Raw genomic sequence first — 18,512 nt, 5'->3', positions numbered from 1 at the left:
CCGCCTCAAAGTACGGCACCTCCACCCCAAGGTCATGGCTGTGGCCCCGCACTTCTCTCCTTTCCTGCTTCTGCAGGGTGCTCTGTTCTGCATCTTAAGTGTTTGGGCAAATGCTGTCCTTCCACTGGCTCCCACCAGAAATGCAATAAAAACAAATACATGAGGATGCTGGTAACTTACCAAAGATTTCAGGGTCACAGGTACAGTTCTGATCTCTCAACCCCCCTGCCCTTCCTGCCACCAGCCACGTGACCATCCTGCAGCCCCAGGAAATTAATACCGTCTCTCTCCTGGTGTCCCCCGCAACTCAGAGCATAGTGCTTTGCTCAACACAGGCAGTGCCGGGCAGCTAGAGAAAAAGAGGACAAACTATGTGCGTGACCTGGGACTCGGGATGTAGCAAATGGGATGAGGGGTTAAAAACGGTGGCTCCTATTTGAGCACCTCCCATTGCTAATCCTCACAACTCTTCAACACAGACAGGGAGACTCCTGCTTTACAAGGAAGGAAACTGAAATCCGAATGGTGGCTATCTGCCCAGGGTTACCAGGCAGCAGAGCTCAGATTCCAAGCCTGAATCTGGCTGATGCCCAAATCTGCGATCCTTCTTCCAAAAGATGTTCATGTCTCATGAGGTACTTTCATTCCACCAACGTGGGATTGTTGAGATCAGTCTTTTGAGGCAACACAGCTTCTTCAGAATCCATAGGAAAAGGAAGAAAATGGATTTCTCCCAAGAGAATGACATCCCTTGATTTTAAGACCCTGATAAGGGAGATTGAAATATCTATTATCTTTTATCAGGAGAACTTCTTGTCTCTGAAACCAGCCCTGATCCCTGGTATCTTAGCTCTGGCTGCTACAAACGGAGCAAGTGACCCCTAGCTCATTCCTTTGCCAATGGAAAGGGCTACCTCTTTGAATTTTCAAAGCAGATGATTCTACAGGATTTTTCTACAGATATGGAAAGCCAGTAGCATATGAATAATGTTGTAAGTGGTCCACATCTGATAATATCAAAGAGTTTGTCACTGCAAATAGCCAGAGCACTGGTCAAGATGCAGTAACAACAGAAAAAAATCAGTCAGCAAAGGAGAAGGGAGGTGAGGGTAGATGATTAGGAAACAGAATTTTTAAAATACAAGACTAGAAGAGTAGCAGTATCATAAAAGTATTATTAATCAAAAGGATAGATTTTTGTTTTATAGCTAACATCTAACACGCACTGTGAACAAATTTTTTATTGTACAAAAGGACACAAGGCTAAATCATAATAGTGTGACTTAGTAACTAATTAGCATTTATAAATGCAACTACTGGGGGACATATATCAATTTCATTGCAAGGAAGCTAGAGAATCCATTAACAAAGCCAAGCCTGAAGCCAGCACGTGCTTGGAGGGCCCCCCAGTGACTCCACAGGCTAAACGTGGAACTGCAGGTTGAGTCAAAGTTGGGTCCCTAAAATGCGTACCTATAACCCCAGGCCACTACCTCTACCCCAGGCCGCATTGATAATTATACACACAGAGAGAGGATGAAGCGTGAGGTGCTTAGGTTCCCACCTAAGTCACTGGGGAAATGGATCTTCTCTGGTTAGTTCTCTAGGATGGCCTGATGGAGATGAATGAGACAAAAGGAAGCAGGAGGAAAGGGAGGAAAGCAAATTTGCTAGACAAGGATGGCTGCGCATGTAGTGTTTTGGGAAGACGCAAGGATTCATGGACCTGGTATAGCTGTCAAAACCGACGCAAGAAGAGAGATGACTTCAAATTTGGCATGCTTCCCTTGCTTCAGATTTGGCAGGTGTTGGGAAGAAGATTGAAATGGAGTAGGTAAAATAAGCAGACAGTTCCATTTGCCCTAGCATCCAGTATGTGTTGGTTTCCTGACATATTTTGTCACTCCTCAACCTTCACTTCACCGTGCTGAGTGCTGACACGGTCGGGTACTATTACAATCAGATGCAGCAGCCTTCTGTTTCACGAGGGCCATCGGAGAAACTAAATGGTCCTCTGAGGCAAGAGCCAGGCATTAGGGGAAAAGAAAAAAAAACAGGATTGAAACACTCAAGAGTGGAAGTGGAAAAGGGGGTGAGTGAGAAGAAAAAGCAGGAGTAAAAAGTAGCATGTGAGTGGGAAAAGTAGGGTTTGGATCCTGTTTTGGATTCTGCTATTCAGATCCTGGAAAGCCTTGAGTGTCACTAGAAAAGAGAACAAGCCTTTCCCAGACCTCCTGGCATATCCATTTGCTACAGTTTCCTCCTTCAAGGCACAGGCCAGTTCACACCAACATTTCATTGTCATAGATTCATTCCAGCGAAGCTCTAAATAACCCTGACCTATCAGGTTGTCAACATACACGAAATTCACATTACGGTCAGGCTGAATATTCAAGGTGTTCTCTAGAGGATCTCTCTTAGCATGGCAGACCATCCACCATGTTTGTTAGTTCTCCAGTCTGGCTAGTGCCACCATGTATTTTCTTACTAGAGTCCAGGTTTTTTCCATCCCTAGGCCTTGGGTTTTAGCTCATTTTTGAGAGACTGCAAGTTAGTTGCCTCTAAGTTAAAAGTGGGAATGGATATTCAGCCCACCTCCTATCCAGTTTTGATTTCATTTCTAGACCTTCTGTGATTCCCCATTATTGGGTTCAATGGTCTCCTTTCTGTTCCTACAGCATTCTGTAGATGCCCAAGACTTGGAGATTACCACATTCTTACTAGGCTGGCTCCCCACTGAAAGGACGTTTCCTGCAGGGCAAGAGGAGTGCCATAGTATCCCCAGTGCCTGGTACAGTGCCTAGCACATAGTTGATGCTCAATAAATAATGTGCAGCAAACAAGCAAATGAATGAATGAATGTTATTCCCCTTTGGAAATGAATCATATTCTAGAAGCCAGGGTACCTAATAAGGCTGTCTATGTAACAAGATTTTGTGTCAGTGGAGAGTAGAGAAATTCTCCAGTGGCCCCTCAAAGTTAATTTTTCCTTAAACGAAGAATATTTGGGACTAGCAATTGGGATATGTAACAGACATTTTGTACGAATCTACCTCAGATTTACTGATAGTTTGAAAACAATAGGTGTATTTTGGTCAATGATCAAGTCCCACTCCAAAAAAGAATTGACAATTTTTTTCTTTGTAACCTCTGCCATTTTTCTCCTTTTATCCTGTTACAACCATCGAGAAACATTTATCCACAAATGGCAAGTGCCTTGAATTATAGCTTCCTGTGTCTTCCCAAGCTGTTCATTTCCTTCTGTCTCATGTGGAGTAATCAACATGGGCTAGATGGCTCCCTCACATAAATTTCCATGAGGACGAGCATCCATCCACTGTTAATGCTTCTTCACTAGTAAGAGATACAACGTTTAGGGTTTCCTCCAGGTCAAATGATTGTTCTGCAGGGTCTTATGAACTTGTGCAAAGCACTATTTTTTCTCACGATATAGGCATAACAAACTTTTCTTTTTTGAGTGGTGAAGGCTCTGTGTTCTATCTGGCTACATTCTTGCATACAAATCCCTTGTAAATTATTTTTCAAATTCCGAGGTTCAGCAATTTAATTGAATCGGTTCCTAATTTTTAATTAAATCTGCATTTCTCCCGGTAACCTTTGGAAAGATAGAAGCCACATTACCATATTGGAGAGGAAGGATCACAGAGCAAGACAGACATAAAAGAGAAGCACAAAATCACAAGGCAGGTTTTCCTATAAATTTATTTTCATACCAAAAAAAATAACATTCTAAGGCAATGTTTTTATTGTATAGTATAAAATAACTTCCACTAAATTAAAAATGGAATTTTTTTTTGCTATAAGCCACTGATAACTTTTCCATGAAAAAAATTTACAATTTGCAGCACCTGTAGAAAAAAACACCTGTTCAATAATTATATAAATACTCTTGACAGATCCCAGTAGCCCATTATGTATCCTTTTTGGCAATGTCAGCTTTCTAAAGTCAATTAGCTTCTAAATTTGAAAGGCACCTGGTGGCCAACATTCCGCTTATTATTCAAGGCATCCATTTTAATTTTTTGGAAACAGACTTGAGAAGTCTGAAAAATCTATTAAGTTAAAAAGAATGAAGAAGTATCATACAGTTGATATTAGCAAACAACATTTTTCCCCTTAGCTGCAAGTTTTCCCCAGGGGATTTACAAAGTGCACCAGTTAAATACGTCTGTACATTTAAAACATTAAATATGTCAACAGCAAGACATTTTTAAATATTTTGAATCAAATACTATAGCACAAATATAATTTACAATACTTTGCACAGAAAACATTACATCTGAAATATAACTTTAGATATTATATAAAAATACATATATTTTTTTCTCCTCATTAGAAAAAGTATTTATTTGCAGGTTCCAGGATGATGTAACAATTCAAAAGAATTTAACCCTTCAGATGGTCATCAGTTTGCAATTAGATGACACCCTTTCCACTTCAGCTGCATCGTGGCACCTAACCACGGATTAGAGACAGAGAATTAACCCCTCCCATAGCCCAAAGGCAGTTTTTCATAAAGGCAACCATAATTGCTCCAATCTGCTTTAATTCTAGGAATTCATTACAAAATTTAAAAACCACTGTGTAAGAAAACCCTTAGATTGTAACACACCTTGAGTCCAACATCTCCCATTGGCTGTAAATACATTCGCTCCCTACAGAGTCAAAGGCATGGGTCTTCTTGTACCCTGTGGGTCATAGCTCTTAGTAGTCTCACACACCTACATATATCTTTCTTGGCTTGTTTTTAAAGTTTTCTATACATCCTAGGAAATACGTGAAAACGCTTCATAAAATGGGGCTCAATCTATATCTCGAACTTTAAAAGCCCCAAAGTACGTTGCATCTTGATCTGGATCCAGTAGTGAAGGGTTGGATACCTCAATGCTTATTTTCTCACCAGACCGTAGCTTAAAAAATCCTCCAACGTTTATGGAGTAAAAATGGAATTCAGAATTCCCCGACCAGTATTTGGTGCTTCCTCCTTTCATGAGGGTATGAGAACTCGGGATTTTGATGCTGGTCTTGGTGACATACACCATTAGCTGAAGATAATTCGCAGTGAGGTTTCCCGAAGTTTCATGATGTCGAAAGCAAATGTTGGCATACAGGTAATAAAAGCCATCTTGGTTAACTATTAGCTTTCCATTGCTGAAAGTCATGTTGGAGATCTTGGCCCAACCTCGGTCATGGTACCAGCAGGACAGACTCACTTTATGGGAACCTGAGGAAAAGAGAGGCACGTGATTTAAAACCCACCCCTTCAAGGAGAAGGACATCCTCACAATTCTATGAGGTTGGAGAAAGACTTACTGTAACAGTCATTGTTCCAATGGGAGAATAATTTCTCAGAATTTATTTTCTAAAAGGGGAGTACAAGTACATTAAGGAGTACTTGTGCTCTCTGCTAGGCACCTGAGAGGGGACAAAGACAAAATTTCAATTTTCCTGCCCTCAAGGAGCCTATAGTACACAAGGGATAAGTATGATATATGTTCAGACAGGAAGCAAGGCACGGGCCCTGATAAGAAAGGTGTGGATATTGCAATGGGAATTCAAAGGAAAGAGATTACTTCCTCCCAGAGGGCTCAAGAACGATTTTGCTGGGCTACTGAGCCTGATAACTAAAAGGAGGAATTCAGCCAACAGAAGCATAAAGGTCATTCAAGGTTGAAGGAAGAGAATCAGCCAAAGGCAGTTGAAACAAGAAAGCAAGAAACAAGTATAGGAAGAGAATATCCAGACTTCACATGACCCCACCTTCTCTTTTAATTCATGGAGACAGGTATATAGAAGGAGCTGAAAATCTGGGTCACAGCAACTTTGACCAAAAAGTCAAACTCTTAAACTCTATATTCTCATCACCATTGATTTTTCCCTCCTCCAATAGCCCAAATGCCTCCCAAGGTCACACGACTGAAAAGCTGCCCCCAGAGAAGTTCACAAAGAACATATCCTTGGCATTGCACTCCCCAACTTCACAACTTCATGCAATCCTTTGTGCCCAAAGGATGGTAAAATCTCTTCTAATTATTAGACCAGAATTCTCCTTTAGCTCCTTCTCACACCCGAAATGTGACAACTGATCTTCATGTCACTGTTTCTGGAGCAGAAGTTTCTAGAAAATCTTCTAAGTCAGAAAAGTGTCCAACGCTTTGAATATTTCAGGTCTTTAGTGTACTTTACTAGGTCTTTAAAAATTGGGACTACCTCCATGATAAACCTCATTAATCAAATATTTATATTTATATGGATACCTATTAGCCAACTGGAAAAGATGTCAGCTAGTGGGGAAAAAGCTGTTATACTGTGGAAAGTCCAGAGTTTTCCTCCAGAGGATTTTGTAAACACTTATGCTAAGTTAAGGTTGTCATCTGCTAGGATTTCAACAAGGCAAAACAGAGCTGAGGAGTCTCAGAATGGGGTTGGGAGTAGTTTCTGCAGCCAGGGAGAAGTTCTTTGCTGCCTGTCACCCAAGAGAAATCCCCCCACGGAATTTAGACTTAAAGTGGATTCCACGGATCCATCAGAGCTGACAACACTTTGGCTAGAGTGGGTCCTTGGGAGATCTTTGTAGAACCAGAAACCCACACTGGCTAACTTTCAAGACTGGCCTGAATCCTGGGAAAACTTGAACACCTGCATCTTTCTCTGGAGAGCCACAAAAAGGAGAATGTTCTATTGTCCCTGGAGGGCTACTGGGCAGCTGGGATATGGTCTGGGGACCTCAATACCAGGCTGTTCCAGAACCAACTAGATGGTAGGGTAAGTGGAAGAAGAAAAAAAAATGCAGCGGGGTCCAAGCTATGGTGGGGCAACCCACCATCCTTAGACATGCCTGCAAAGGCAAAGAAGCCAATGGTTCCAATCCCCGTGCTCAGGGACAGGACAGATTTCCTGAACTGCACATCGTATCCACAGGAGGGCGCCCGAGCGAGCCTGAGAAGCCATCACAGGCACTGCTGCCTCCAGAACCCAGCACAGCGCCCTGCCCTTTTTCATCGGAGGTCCTACCTCAGATCATCCTAGATTAAAGCATCCCAAATGTAAATATCATTCCATGGTCCCAAGTGAGTCAAAATGAGACTCTAAGACTCTATGCATCACATCCTCATAAACACTAGCAAAGTAACTTCTCCAGGCTGGTAAACAGCCACCTAGTCCATTGACAGAGCCAAAAAAACTCAACGTGTTTCCTATCTCAAACCATCCCAGGAGGTTACCTCCTTCTTCCCCTACTCTTGTATTCAATCCTTTATGCAATCAATTATCGGTCTTATAGTTTATCTCCTATGACGGCCCTTAAGAGATAGCAGCAGACTGACTAAGGTGACATCTACCGTCTCGACAGGTTGGATCAGCTAGTGTTAGACCAAGGGCTCAGAGATACAGTCCAGGGAAGGCAGGGAAGGATGTGAAAGAGAGAGGAGAACAAAGAAACCCTGACCGCATACCACTCCCGTTGTTAGCTCAAGTCAAGTGGAAGGAGTGTCCTTATTTCCTTCTAAAAGTGCCTATATTTATCCATTCGCTGATCAATTTAGTCATTTAGTAAATATCTGAATGGTGCTTTCTATGGGCATTCACTCTATCCACAGTTAAGAAATGCATCAAGCAGTATACCCTCAAGGCACTTAGTAGTGGAGAAAAGAAGAAATGGGCACACCAAATGAAAAATATAACATTTTCATTTCTGCATGTCACAGAGCACATGGTTGAAGTTCAGTTAAAGCACCTGCCAAGTGGAAGCTGCAGAAATTAGTGGCGACCACGTGAACTCAGCCCAGTGACAGAGGGCAGGGAGGACTTGGGTCAAATGTGGACGGGCTGAGAAAAGGGAGAGGATTGTGAGCGAGGGAAACTGTTCGAGCAAAGAACGGAATGCACACAGCATGCAGAGGAAAAGGGAGAAGAACCGTCAGTGTGAACTGGAGGGCTCATGAATAGCGATAGTGGGAGAAAAGACGAGAATAGCGCCCCCATCAGGTTGGAGGACCTCACACAGAAAGCCTGGGCTTCCATCACTAGACGATCTTCAGCCTCCCCAGCCACCCCAGCCCCTAGGGTCACTGCTATTAGATATTAGAGAAGAAGTCTCTCCAGATATTTAGCCTGAGCTGCCCTTAAGAAAGCCATGAATCCTGACCTCACAAAATACTCCCCAATGCATTTTATTCAAGAAGCTTTGAAATACAGTCAGTATAAGGCAGATTCTGATTTCTTTCTTATGTGTAAATAAGTACAAATAGGTATGAAACAGAGGCCCCGAATGAACATGCAAAATTAAAGCCACCTTCCTCTGAAGTATCCAATCCTGGCCCAAACTGGGAGATAAATGGACTCAAGGAGTCATTGGCCAAGTCAGAAGAGCAAATTCTATTTTCTTAAACAGAAGCATACACGAACTCATTTCACTCTGTCTCAAGCTCAATAACCATCAGAAAATAACCAGGAGTTTTGCCTTCTTTTTGGCAATGATTTGATGCAAGGTGCCCGGAGGGAGAGCTATATAACTAAAACATGCTTGCTATTGCCAAATAGACTTTGGCACACAGTCTAATGCAATATTTATCATATGCCATTTAAAATGAACTGAAAAGATAAATGCAGACTACATTCACAGCACACACAGCTGATAGATCAGTATTAATTTGATTGCCTTTGCTAACATGCAAAATAGTTTTCCACTCAGAAAATTAGTGTAGTTCCACCATAAGGCACACACATACACACACACACAGAGAAAGAGAGAGAATTTGTTTATGAAGCAAATATCTGGGACAGTATAGATAGTTTAGGAAAATCTAAAAATCAAAGAGTTGGTTTCTCCTTTCTATGTCTGCAGTCAGGAAAAATTCCTTTGTAGCCCATACTATATTAGTAGCTTCAAAACTGCTTATTAAAACTTGGATTTTTTTTAACTCTAAGAAGAACTTGCCTTGAATCATTTTTGTAAAACAAAAAATAGAATATATAAAATTATTTAATTAAACTTTAAGTAATGACAAATTATATTCACTAAGTTCTTAACTATATGCCCACTTCCATGTAAGCATTTTAGTATATAACCTCATTAAATCTTTATAGCTGCCCCATGAGGTACAAACTGTTACCATCTCCATGAAGAAGCTGACACACAAGGGATTCCAATAATTTGCACAAGGTCACCAAGCCAGGTAGTATAGTGGGACCTCAAACCCAGGCCGTCAGACTTGAGACGCCCTGCTATTAAAACCACATTAATCTACTTCTCTCATGAAAAAAGGAACATAAGCGCTCTGAATTTATTCCCCTCTGACAAAGCCAACAGGCCACAAGATACTTATGTGATAACCTATAGTATAAAAAGCATGGACTTGGGAATCAACTAGAGTGGAATTCAACTTCTAATCCTGCCACGTTGTAACCTCGATCAGATAACTTACACTAGGTGGACCTTGGTTTCCCTGTTTGCAAAATCTGAATGATAATCACTACCTTGCAGGGTTGTAGTAAGGTTTAGAGATAATGAATACAGAGCAAAATGCCTGATACAAAGTGTGTGTATAAATGGTATAAGAATAATAACAATAATATTCCACTGTCACTCCATCATAATGTTCTTTGTGATCTTTCTGATGCTCACCTAACCCGATGTGAAGTAACCAGTGGGGATTATATGATGGAAATCACTGGTAAATCAGGTAGATGTAGACATAGAGCTCTGGGTTTCCTCATTTCCAAAAGATAATGAGGTCTCCAGTCTATTGAGCTAAATTCTTAGCCAGAAAAAAACGATAACTCCCTGGAGAAGGAGTACGTCTCATTTTCTAGAGGGCTATTGCCTCTTAAATATCACTCTGTTGAGCTCCTGCCTGGAACTCTGCAGGAGATGGCTGAGTATATGACTACCTGGAGGAATTCATGCACCTCACAGGCCAGCGATGGGGATGTGTCAACTTTTGCTTGGAAAAACAGAGATGAGTATAACACGGGATTATCCTTCCCAGTTATGCAACCTCAACTAGCAGCCTTTTAAAATAAACTCACTCTGATGATCTGAAAATGAATATAGTGATGATGTCCATTCCGGCACGATTGAGAATCACTGTTTCCATGATGTGGATGACCAACTGAAGAATAGATGATTTTTCTTCTGGTCTAGAAGTTAAGGGCTCTCAAAATTTTGCTAACAGGCTAAGAATAGGTCTGAGTATTCAGATGGGCTGATAAATGACTTTTTTTTTAACATCTTTATTAGAGTATAATTGCTTTACAATGTTGTGTTAGTTTCTGCTGTATAACAAAGTGAATCAGCTATTTGTATACATATATCCCCATATCCCCTCCCTCTTGCATCTCCCTCCCACCCTCCCTATCCCACCCCTCCTATCCCACCCCTCTAGGTGGTCACAAAGCACGAGCTGATCTCCCTGTGCTATGCAGCTGCTTCCCGCTAGCTATCTATTTTACATTTGGTAATGTATATATGTCAATGCTACTCTCTCACTTCGTCCCAGCTTACCCTTCCCCCTCCCTGTGTCCTTAAGTCCATTCTCTATGTCTGCATCTTTATTCCTGTCCTGCCCCTAGATTCATCAGAACTATTTTTTTTTTAATTCCATATATATAGTGTTAGCATACGATATTTGTTTTTCTCTTTCTGACTTACTCTTGAAATATTTTTCAGGCTGGATATAAATGGAACTTACCTGATGGGATGTCAGTGGCATTAATCGTGAGATGGGCAAAGGGCTGCGTCTCAGGCTTGTTCCTTCTGGCCAGATCTAACCATGAACCTTCCACCATGGCTGGAGATGAGAGAAGCCATGTTAGCTCAAAGAGGAGTCACCCTAGGGGTTTTCAAATATTTATACAGATCCATGCTTACCTTTTTCTGCTCTGATGTGTTGTGATTTAACAACATGTTGCATTTCCTGCAATAAAAAGAAAAAAGAATCTTATTTATACACTCTTTTGATAAAGCAGTTAAGAATTCAGGACTGTTGGACATACAATAAATTAATCCTCTTTCCTTCAAAATATGCCAGAAGTACATAGGCAGTAAAATTTCTTGATGTTCTAAGTAGCTATCAAGGGAAGTTCACCCCAAAGAATTATGCTGATGTGCTTAAAAAGCAGACTACACACATACCATCCAATAAAATACTCTGGACAATAAGAGGAAATAAAAGACAATGTAAATTATAAAACACGGAATCACTGAACATAATTAAACATTTGTAGCAGGTACACAAATGGAGATGAAGTTAACTAGGAAAATAACAATTACCACAGAATATATGACCCTCTTAAATATTTAGAGAGTCTCTTTTTATGTCTGTTTCATTAGTGAATTCCTGTTATAATGTTGAAGCTCAGCCCATAAGAAAGAGAAAGATGCTTGGCTCCCAGTGGTTAATTTTTTATTTTAAAAAGTCACAGTGTATTTAAATTACTACACGGAAGTCTAAGAGCTTTTAGATTACCAATCATTAACTTAAAATATTGCCACAAATAGAGGTTTAGAAGTGCAAGCCAGGGCTTCCCTGGTGGCGCAGTGGTTGAGAGTCTGCCTGCCAATGCAGGAGACACGGATTCGAGCCCTGGTCTGGGAAGATCCCACATGCCGCGGAGCAACCGGGCCCGTGAGCCACAACTACTGAGCCTGCGCGTCTGGAGCCTGTGCTCCACAACAAGAGGCCGCGATAGTGAAAAGGCCCGCGCACCGCGATGAAGAGTGGCCCCCGCTTGCCACAACTAGAGAAAGCCCTCGCACAGAAACGAAGACCCAACACAGCCATAAATAAATAAATTAATTAATTAAAAGAAAAAAAGAAGTGCAAGCCAGTAAAAGAAAGAACTCAAGTACATAAAGAACGTAGGTAATTGCATATCTCAATTTGAGCCCTGACAATGAAGGGTCCAATAAGTAACTGCAGGCCCACCTGAGTCAAGACCTTAGCTACCATTAAATAGTAAAGTGATGTGGATGGAACTTCAGGCTTTGACTTCAGCTCAAATCCCTTCTCAATCACCTAAAAATACTGAGGATATTAACAGCACCTTTATCATCGGTGGTTGTGAAGACTCAATGAGATCATGCATGTAGGCACGCAGCAGAGGGTCTGGTAACTCCATACATCTAAATACCACTAGAAACACTCTGGAGAGATTCCTAATTTCTCTGTTATTGGGGTGACCATCCATGCTAACTACCCCACCCCCTCATGATGTTTGAAAGGTAGGCCAGATAGCTTAAGTTCTTGGAATGTCTGGAGAGAAGGGCTTTGAGATAGATGATAGTTAGATAGATAGAGGCTATAACAAAACTTCGACTGTTAACAGTTGGAAGGGTTCTAGTGGTAAAATTACATTGATTCTTCTCTCTGCCTTCAAGACCCCCAAGAGAGAAGAGAATCAATTCTATTTTTAAAGACCCTTGGAGGATAGCACAGCTGTCTTCAGTTACCTATTCTAACATCCTAAAGAAGTCACAGCATGACTGACTTTTAGAAGGAAACTTTACAGCCTCATCCAAGGCTACTTACTGCCCTTGCCTTGACCCAGGGCACTGCCCTGCACAGCTCTGGGAGCACCTCTGCAGGAAATTCCAGGCAAATGATGGCTGGCTCTTTTGGGTTGTGCAATGCAGTGGCCCTTACCAGGCTTTGTTCCTCTCCCCACTCCATCCAAGATTTATTTCTCTCCCCTGCTGACTGCCAATCTCCCAAGTCTTTTCTCATGATCTTTGGATTCCCAATGGTACCCTGATTTCTGGAATTTCCTGGTTTAGTCTTCCCTGCATTCACAACACAGATTTATATATGCACAATGTACCTATTATACATTGTGTATACCTTTATACATTTATATATACACAGTGTATCTTTTACCTTTATAAATACATAATACATTACATATATAATGTATATATAGTGTATCTTTATTCATTGTATATATCTTTTCACATTTATAATGGCGATATATACACACACACAATGTTTACTATACATTGTATATAGCTTTATACATTTATGATACAATATATCTTTATACATTGTATATCTCTTTATATACTTATATATTTGTATATAATGTAACTTTATCTGATTATTATCTCTTAAAAGATTGGAACAAATAGGAACCTATTTAGGATGACAGTAAACCTAAATAGGATGACAGTAATTCAGAGATTTAAAGCTACCCCTCATTTTCCCTCTAGCCCCGATCGGCCTCATCATCAGAAGAGAGAGGGGAGAGGGAATAAGGAAGCAAAGCAAAGTATGACATGTGCCTACAAATGCCTGCTTGGTGCTCTTCTATTGAGAAAAGCACACTTATTATTGAAAAAAACAAGGTAAGATCTGTTTTGCTAGCTCAGTGGTTCTCAACCTTGAACATGCAGCACGATCTCCCAGCGGGCTTGTTGAAACACAGCTTCTGATCTGCTTGGTCTGGGGCGGGACCTGAGAATTTGCATTTCTAACAGACGAGCTGGTGTTGCTGACCTGGGGCCTCCATTTGAGAAGAGCAATCCCTCTCACATCCCAAAAGATTTCAGAGATGAGCAAATCTGAGATTTTCTTGAAGCTTGAGACCAGGCCAAAGGAGCAGCAGACAAAAGCCACTGATTAAGTGGGCAGGGAAATTTTGTTCTCTCCTACCTGGAAATGAACTTCTCCTGCCCATTTAATCAGCAGGTGCTAGGTCAGAGCTGTCACAGAAACTTTTCTTTTCAAGAAAATTCAATAACCAGTGCCATTCAGAAACACTATCAATGTCTGCTTAAAAAAAAAAAAAAGTGTGTCATGACCCTAGATGAATTAAAACTTGAGCTAAAGACCCATGAGGTAATGCTGCTTTCATGTTATATATTGTTGGGTATCCAAGAATTGCAATTCCTCTCAGAAACCCTATAGGGAAGTTTCCACATGAAAAGCAAAGTACGTGATGTGTCTATAGCCTCAGGCTACAAAAAATGTAGTCTCAATAACTGTTCTTATATCCCTACCCCACCCCAATCTTTTGAACTCAAGATCATTGTTATTTATGTGCACAGATATCAACCACGAACATAACATTCTTCTAAGACTACAGTTTTAGGGTACCCTGGCCCAACTCCAGCCAGTCTAACTCAATTAGTCTGATATTGACTTGGTAGCTTTTTACAAGAATCTCCCCAGGTGATTCTAATATGCAGCAGGCCTTGAGAAACATTATTACTAATTGAGCGTGTCCGTGAATGGTTGCTTGGTGACAGCTCTATTTAGTCCTAGATTTATTATATCCTCACAATTTATATATATTCCAAGTGTTGAAAATTAAATCATCCCTTACATTTGCAGCCAACAAAAAGCCAACTATCTCCCCTTTTATTATCCTGTTTGATTCACGTTAGAATCAGAGGCTGGGTAACTACTACTAAGCTCACTTTTCAGACTGGAAAATCGAGGCCAAGAGAGAATAAGGATGCCCCTAATAACTCTGGGACTTGAGCCTACGCCTTCCAAGTCCTCTTCTAGAGCTATCAGCCCACCCCCCTTCACAACATGTGGTCATCAACTCTACTCCTGGAAGCTGGCAGGAAAGTATCAGTGGCCTGTGATTGGGGTTCAGGACATGCTACCCCCAAATATGGTGCTTTGGCAAGTGGAATATTTTAAGCTAAAGGATTTTGGGAAATGGCAGAGGCAGGAAGGACTACCTGGCTTTGTCCTTCTCCCCTGAAGCAGGTCACAGACCCTCATGTGAGAAGTGCCTTACCACTGGGAAGAAAGGAGCATCTTTATCTCTTAAGACGGGAGGACGCCTAGAGGAATCTGAAGGAACAGGCCTTGCTCCGTTTCCCCCAGTTTACCATCCTTAGCTCAGACCCTATCCTGTCCTGTCCTGTCTCATTTTTCTACACCTTTCCACCCTTCATCAAACTGGGTATAAAAACCACTCAGCTAACTATTCCTGTGGGTCTTCATTTCCTAATGAAAGCTCCTGCGTCACGTAAAACTTACATTAAATAAATTGGTATGCTTTTCTCTTATAATTTATCTCTTGTCAGTCTAATTTACAGGGCCCCGACTGGTGAACCTAAGTGGGGAGAGGGAAGAAATTTTTTTTCCCTCTCTATACCTGTCAGGAAATTCTTAGAGGGTGGTCCCCTCCCTGAAGTAGAAACTCTGAAAGGAGGCCCACCTTGACCAGGGATCTGACAAAAAGGAACCTCAACATCAGGAAATATGGTCTCAGAATTCTTGGGGGGGGGAGGGGCTTCAGAAAACAGCAGGCTCAGAACCTGCCAAGACTTGTTCAGAGCTTGGCTGGTGAAGCCTCCAAAGTAAGCCATGAGGGCCCTGGACATGGGGGCCTCACGTCTCCAAATGTGACTCCATCAAGGCCATTCCACAGAGCAGGGCCACTCTGTTTGGTCATTTTTCTCAAAGATCAGATACTTTGCTATGTACATACCAAGCACAGTTTTCTCTTGAATGGCCCCCTAATATTTTTAATTTTCAAAATTATAAGAAACTCTTCTAAAGGAGTACCCAAACTTCACCCCAACGGACAATTCCATTTATTTCCTAAGCTTTGAATTTACGATTATTTTCATCCACAGTAGTCCTCTTCTTTTGTCACATTAATTAGAATGTTTTAAAATTTGCAGAGTTCTTTAGTCCCAAATTTAATCATTCAGACATTGCTTCTGGTTTCTTTGAATGCAGAAAGTTCTGATTCATCTATTAATAATTTGGGGAAGACACTACAAAGAACATCCTAACTCCTTTCCTCTGAACAAATTATTCAGATGAAAGAGATCTTTTAAAAAATGTTACATGTGTTTTATCTTATTTTATATCCAGCTATATTAGAAAAAAAAATTAGAAAAAAAAAAGTTAACTCTCTGGATACACATTCAATGCACTCATATGTTGTCTACACTATCAGAATGCCCACAGCTTTGCATAAAGAAGTATAGGTAGTTCTGATACACCTCCCAGCAAACAGCCTCCAAAAGAAGCCAGAAACAGTTTCCAGGGTGAGGAAGCTGGGCAGACAGCCCTCTGTGTGATCTTCTCTTGGCTGAAAGCTACTAAAGAGGACCCAATGCCCTGCTCCCCAGGAAGATCAGCGATCTACCTTCTCAGAATACAGCATGTCTAGCATCTGTCACATGCAAGGACAAAGAGAACTACCCCCTGGTTTCCAAAACCTACTCATGACCATTAGGATCACCTGTAAGTTACTAAGAAAAATCCCATGAATGAATGAACTTATTTATGGTCACACTGTAACAAGTAAGCTTTTCAGAGAATTTATGCATTTCTTAAATAAGCATAATTTGCGCCTAAATTATGAGAGCTTCATTTAACCCTTCAAAACAGGACAAAAAGGAAAACCGACCTACTGGTAGACAGCCGAAGAAATCGCTGCCAATTGAAGGATAGAAGAAATCCTCTGACATACTGCCACCTAGTGGACACTGTCTAACATTGCCAAGCCTGGGCTTCCACAGCCAGACCTCGCAGATTTGAAACTGCCGTTCGCCCCCAACTCCAAAGTCTAAAAACAAGAGAGATGCGGAAGTTTCACAACATTTGAAAATCTGCTCCTTGTGGTATCTTCCTATTTAGACTGCACTGACTTTTCATCTTTGCTGTCCGAGTACATTTGAACAGACAAGAAAACAACCGGTATGATTTTTCTTTCCTTTTTTTTTTTTTTTAAATTTCGACTTTTTATTTCACTCATAGAAAAAATGTTGGGATTTCACAATTTCTCCTCCAGGAAAGAAAGTACACAAAAGATCAATATGATTGTGTAACTGTGGTCTCTAGGACTGCTTCTCTAACTTTTCCTGAATTCAACATCCCAGAAGTACAATTCCCAAGAGTGTGACAGGGAGACTGCTGGAACAGGCTCCCTTGAGCATCTTTTAAAAATATTTTTGGATATTTTTCCAAAAGAGGGAGGAGGGAGACATCCCAGAACTGGCTCAGTCTTGATATATCAAAGCCACTTAGGAAAGATTGTACTCCGTAAGAATATAAACACCTATCAGTACTTTCAACTTCTTTTGAGTAATTATGGGAATTTTGCTCCAGGTAATTTAAACATTTACAGCAAACACTTAAGCCAGCCTTTGCAAACTCAGCTGGATAACTGCCCCAAACAAGACTTTGATAGCATACCAATTCAAGAGTGAATGTTATTAAATTGGCCTTAGTTTGTTTGACTGAAGTGTTTTTTTTTTTTTTGGGGGTCTTAAAAAATCATATGTATAAATAGATTTAAATTTCCACTGAGGACACTCCCAGCTGTAAAGGTTCCCTGAAAAAAGGTCAAGCTCCTGGAGTCTGGCCTTATCAGACTGAAAATCCCCCCTGTTCATTGTGATGTGAATTGTGTGATCCATGTGGGACCTGTCAATCAGCACAGGAGAAGCAATTTGTCTAGCCAGATGCTTCCGGAAACCACTGGCACCAGCTCCTACCTGGGGTCTCAGGTGGCTGGCTCCCCCTGCAATCCCAATAGCAGCTGCAGGGACATCTGGCTGGTTGAACAAGGATTTAACACCCCGTTTGCCAGATATAATACAGGGTTCATACACTTGTTAACATGTGTAATGCATTCATTTTAACATCTGAATGATACCCTTCCTTTAATTCTTCTCCAACCTAGTTACAAGAATAGTGTTTTCATCAGCTGAGTTAGCACATAAATGCCACATATGGGTTGCTTCTGAAAATGAATAGCCAGTTTCCTAATCTTGCAGAGAAATCCTGCAGACTTCCACCTTGTAAATAGCTCAGAAATCCATCCTCTCCTCTCCAGCCAGAGGACCACTGCCTTCCTTCAAGCTTTCATCATTTCTCATTAGGATTACAATAATAACCTCCTACCTCCTCTCCTGATCTGCTTTCCTCCAACTGGTCCACTGCTGCTAGAGTGAGCATGAGAAAGTCCGCATGGGAGCAAGCCCTTTCTCTTCTTTTTTGAAAGGTTTTTAAAAATTCTTATTGAAATATAGTTGATTTACAATGTTGTGTTAGTTTCAGGCACACAGCAAAGTGATTCAATTATATAGATAGATGATAGATAGATGTATTCTTTTTAAGATTCTTTTCCATTATAGGTTATTACAAGATATTGAATATGGTTCCCTGTGCTATATGGTAAGGCCTTGTTGGTTATCTATTTTATATATAGTAGTATGTATATTTTAATCCCAAACTCCTAATTTATCCCTCCCCCTACTTCCCCTTTGGTAACCGTAAGTTTGTTTTCTATGTCTGTGAGTCTATTTCTGTTTCGTAAATAAGTTCATTTGTAGTATGACAATACTACAAATACTTAGTATGACAATCTCTGGGTCCATCCATGTGCTGCAAATGGCATTATTTCATTCTTTTTTTATGGCTGAGTAATATTCCACTGTGTATATATACCACATCTCCTTTATCCATTCCTCTGTCAATGAAGTCCCTTCTCTTCTGAAAACCCTCCAGGGGCTGCCT

The 18,512-nt window shown here is 40.9% G+C and overlaps 1 protein-coding gene and 1 long non-coding RNA gene across 5 annotated transcripts in view; one reads left to right on the top strand and one right to left on the bottom strand.

Moving 5' to 3' along the window:
• The window catches only part of LOC133076138 (uncharacterized), a 318,595-nt gene that overhangs the window by 251,695 nt on the left and 48,388 nt on the right, over positions 1–18,512 (top strand). Inside the window, exon 4 of one of the 4 annotated variants that reach the window (XR_009697496.1) lies at positions 16,380–16,565. The exons of 2 other annotated variants lie outside the window; for them this stretch is intronic. This is a non-coding gene — a long non-coding RNA (uncharacterized LOC133076138). Of the gene's footprint in view, positions 1–10,690; positions 10,877–16,379; positions 16,566–18,512 lie in introns of those variants that run through there. One more of the 4 variants, XR_009697489.1, reaches the window with a different exon arrangement.
• TNFSF11 (TNF superfamily member 11) overlaps positions 4,824–18,512 on the bottom strand; it is a 33,167-nt gene continuing 19,478 nt past the window's right edge. The window contains exons 3-5 of the mRNA XM_061170587.1: positions 10,892–10,937; positions 10,713–10,811; positions 4,824–5,245 (exon numbers count right to left, since the gene is read on the bottom strand). Of these exons, the coding sequence (XP_061026570.1) occupies positions 4,824–5,245; positions 10,713–10,811; positions 10,892–10,937 (567 nt within the window). The remainder of the gene's footprint in view (positions 5,246–10,712; positions 10,812–10,891; positions 10,938–18,512) is intronic.

Source organism: Eubalaena glacialis, chromosome 16 (genome assembly GCF_028564815.1).
Source record: "Eubalaena glacialis isolate mEubGla1 chromosome 16, mEubGla1.1.hap2.+ XY, whole genome shotgun sequence".
NCBI classification, from domain to species: domain Eukaryota; kingdom Metazoa; phylum Chordata; class Mammalia; order Artiodactyla; family Balaenidae; genus Eubalaena; species Eubalaena glacialis.
Note: the sequence above shows the minus strand (reverse complement) of the source record. Positions and strands in the feature narration are given on the sequence as shown.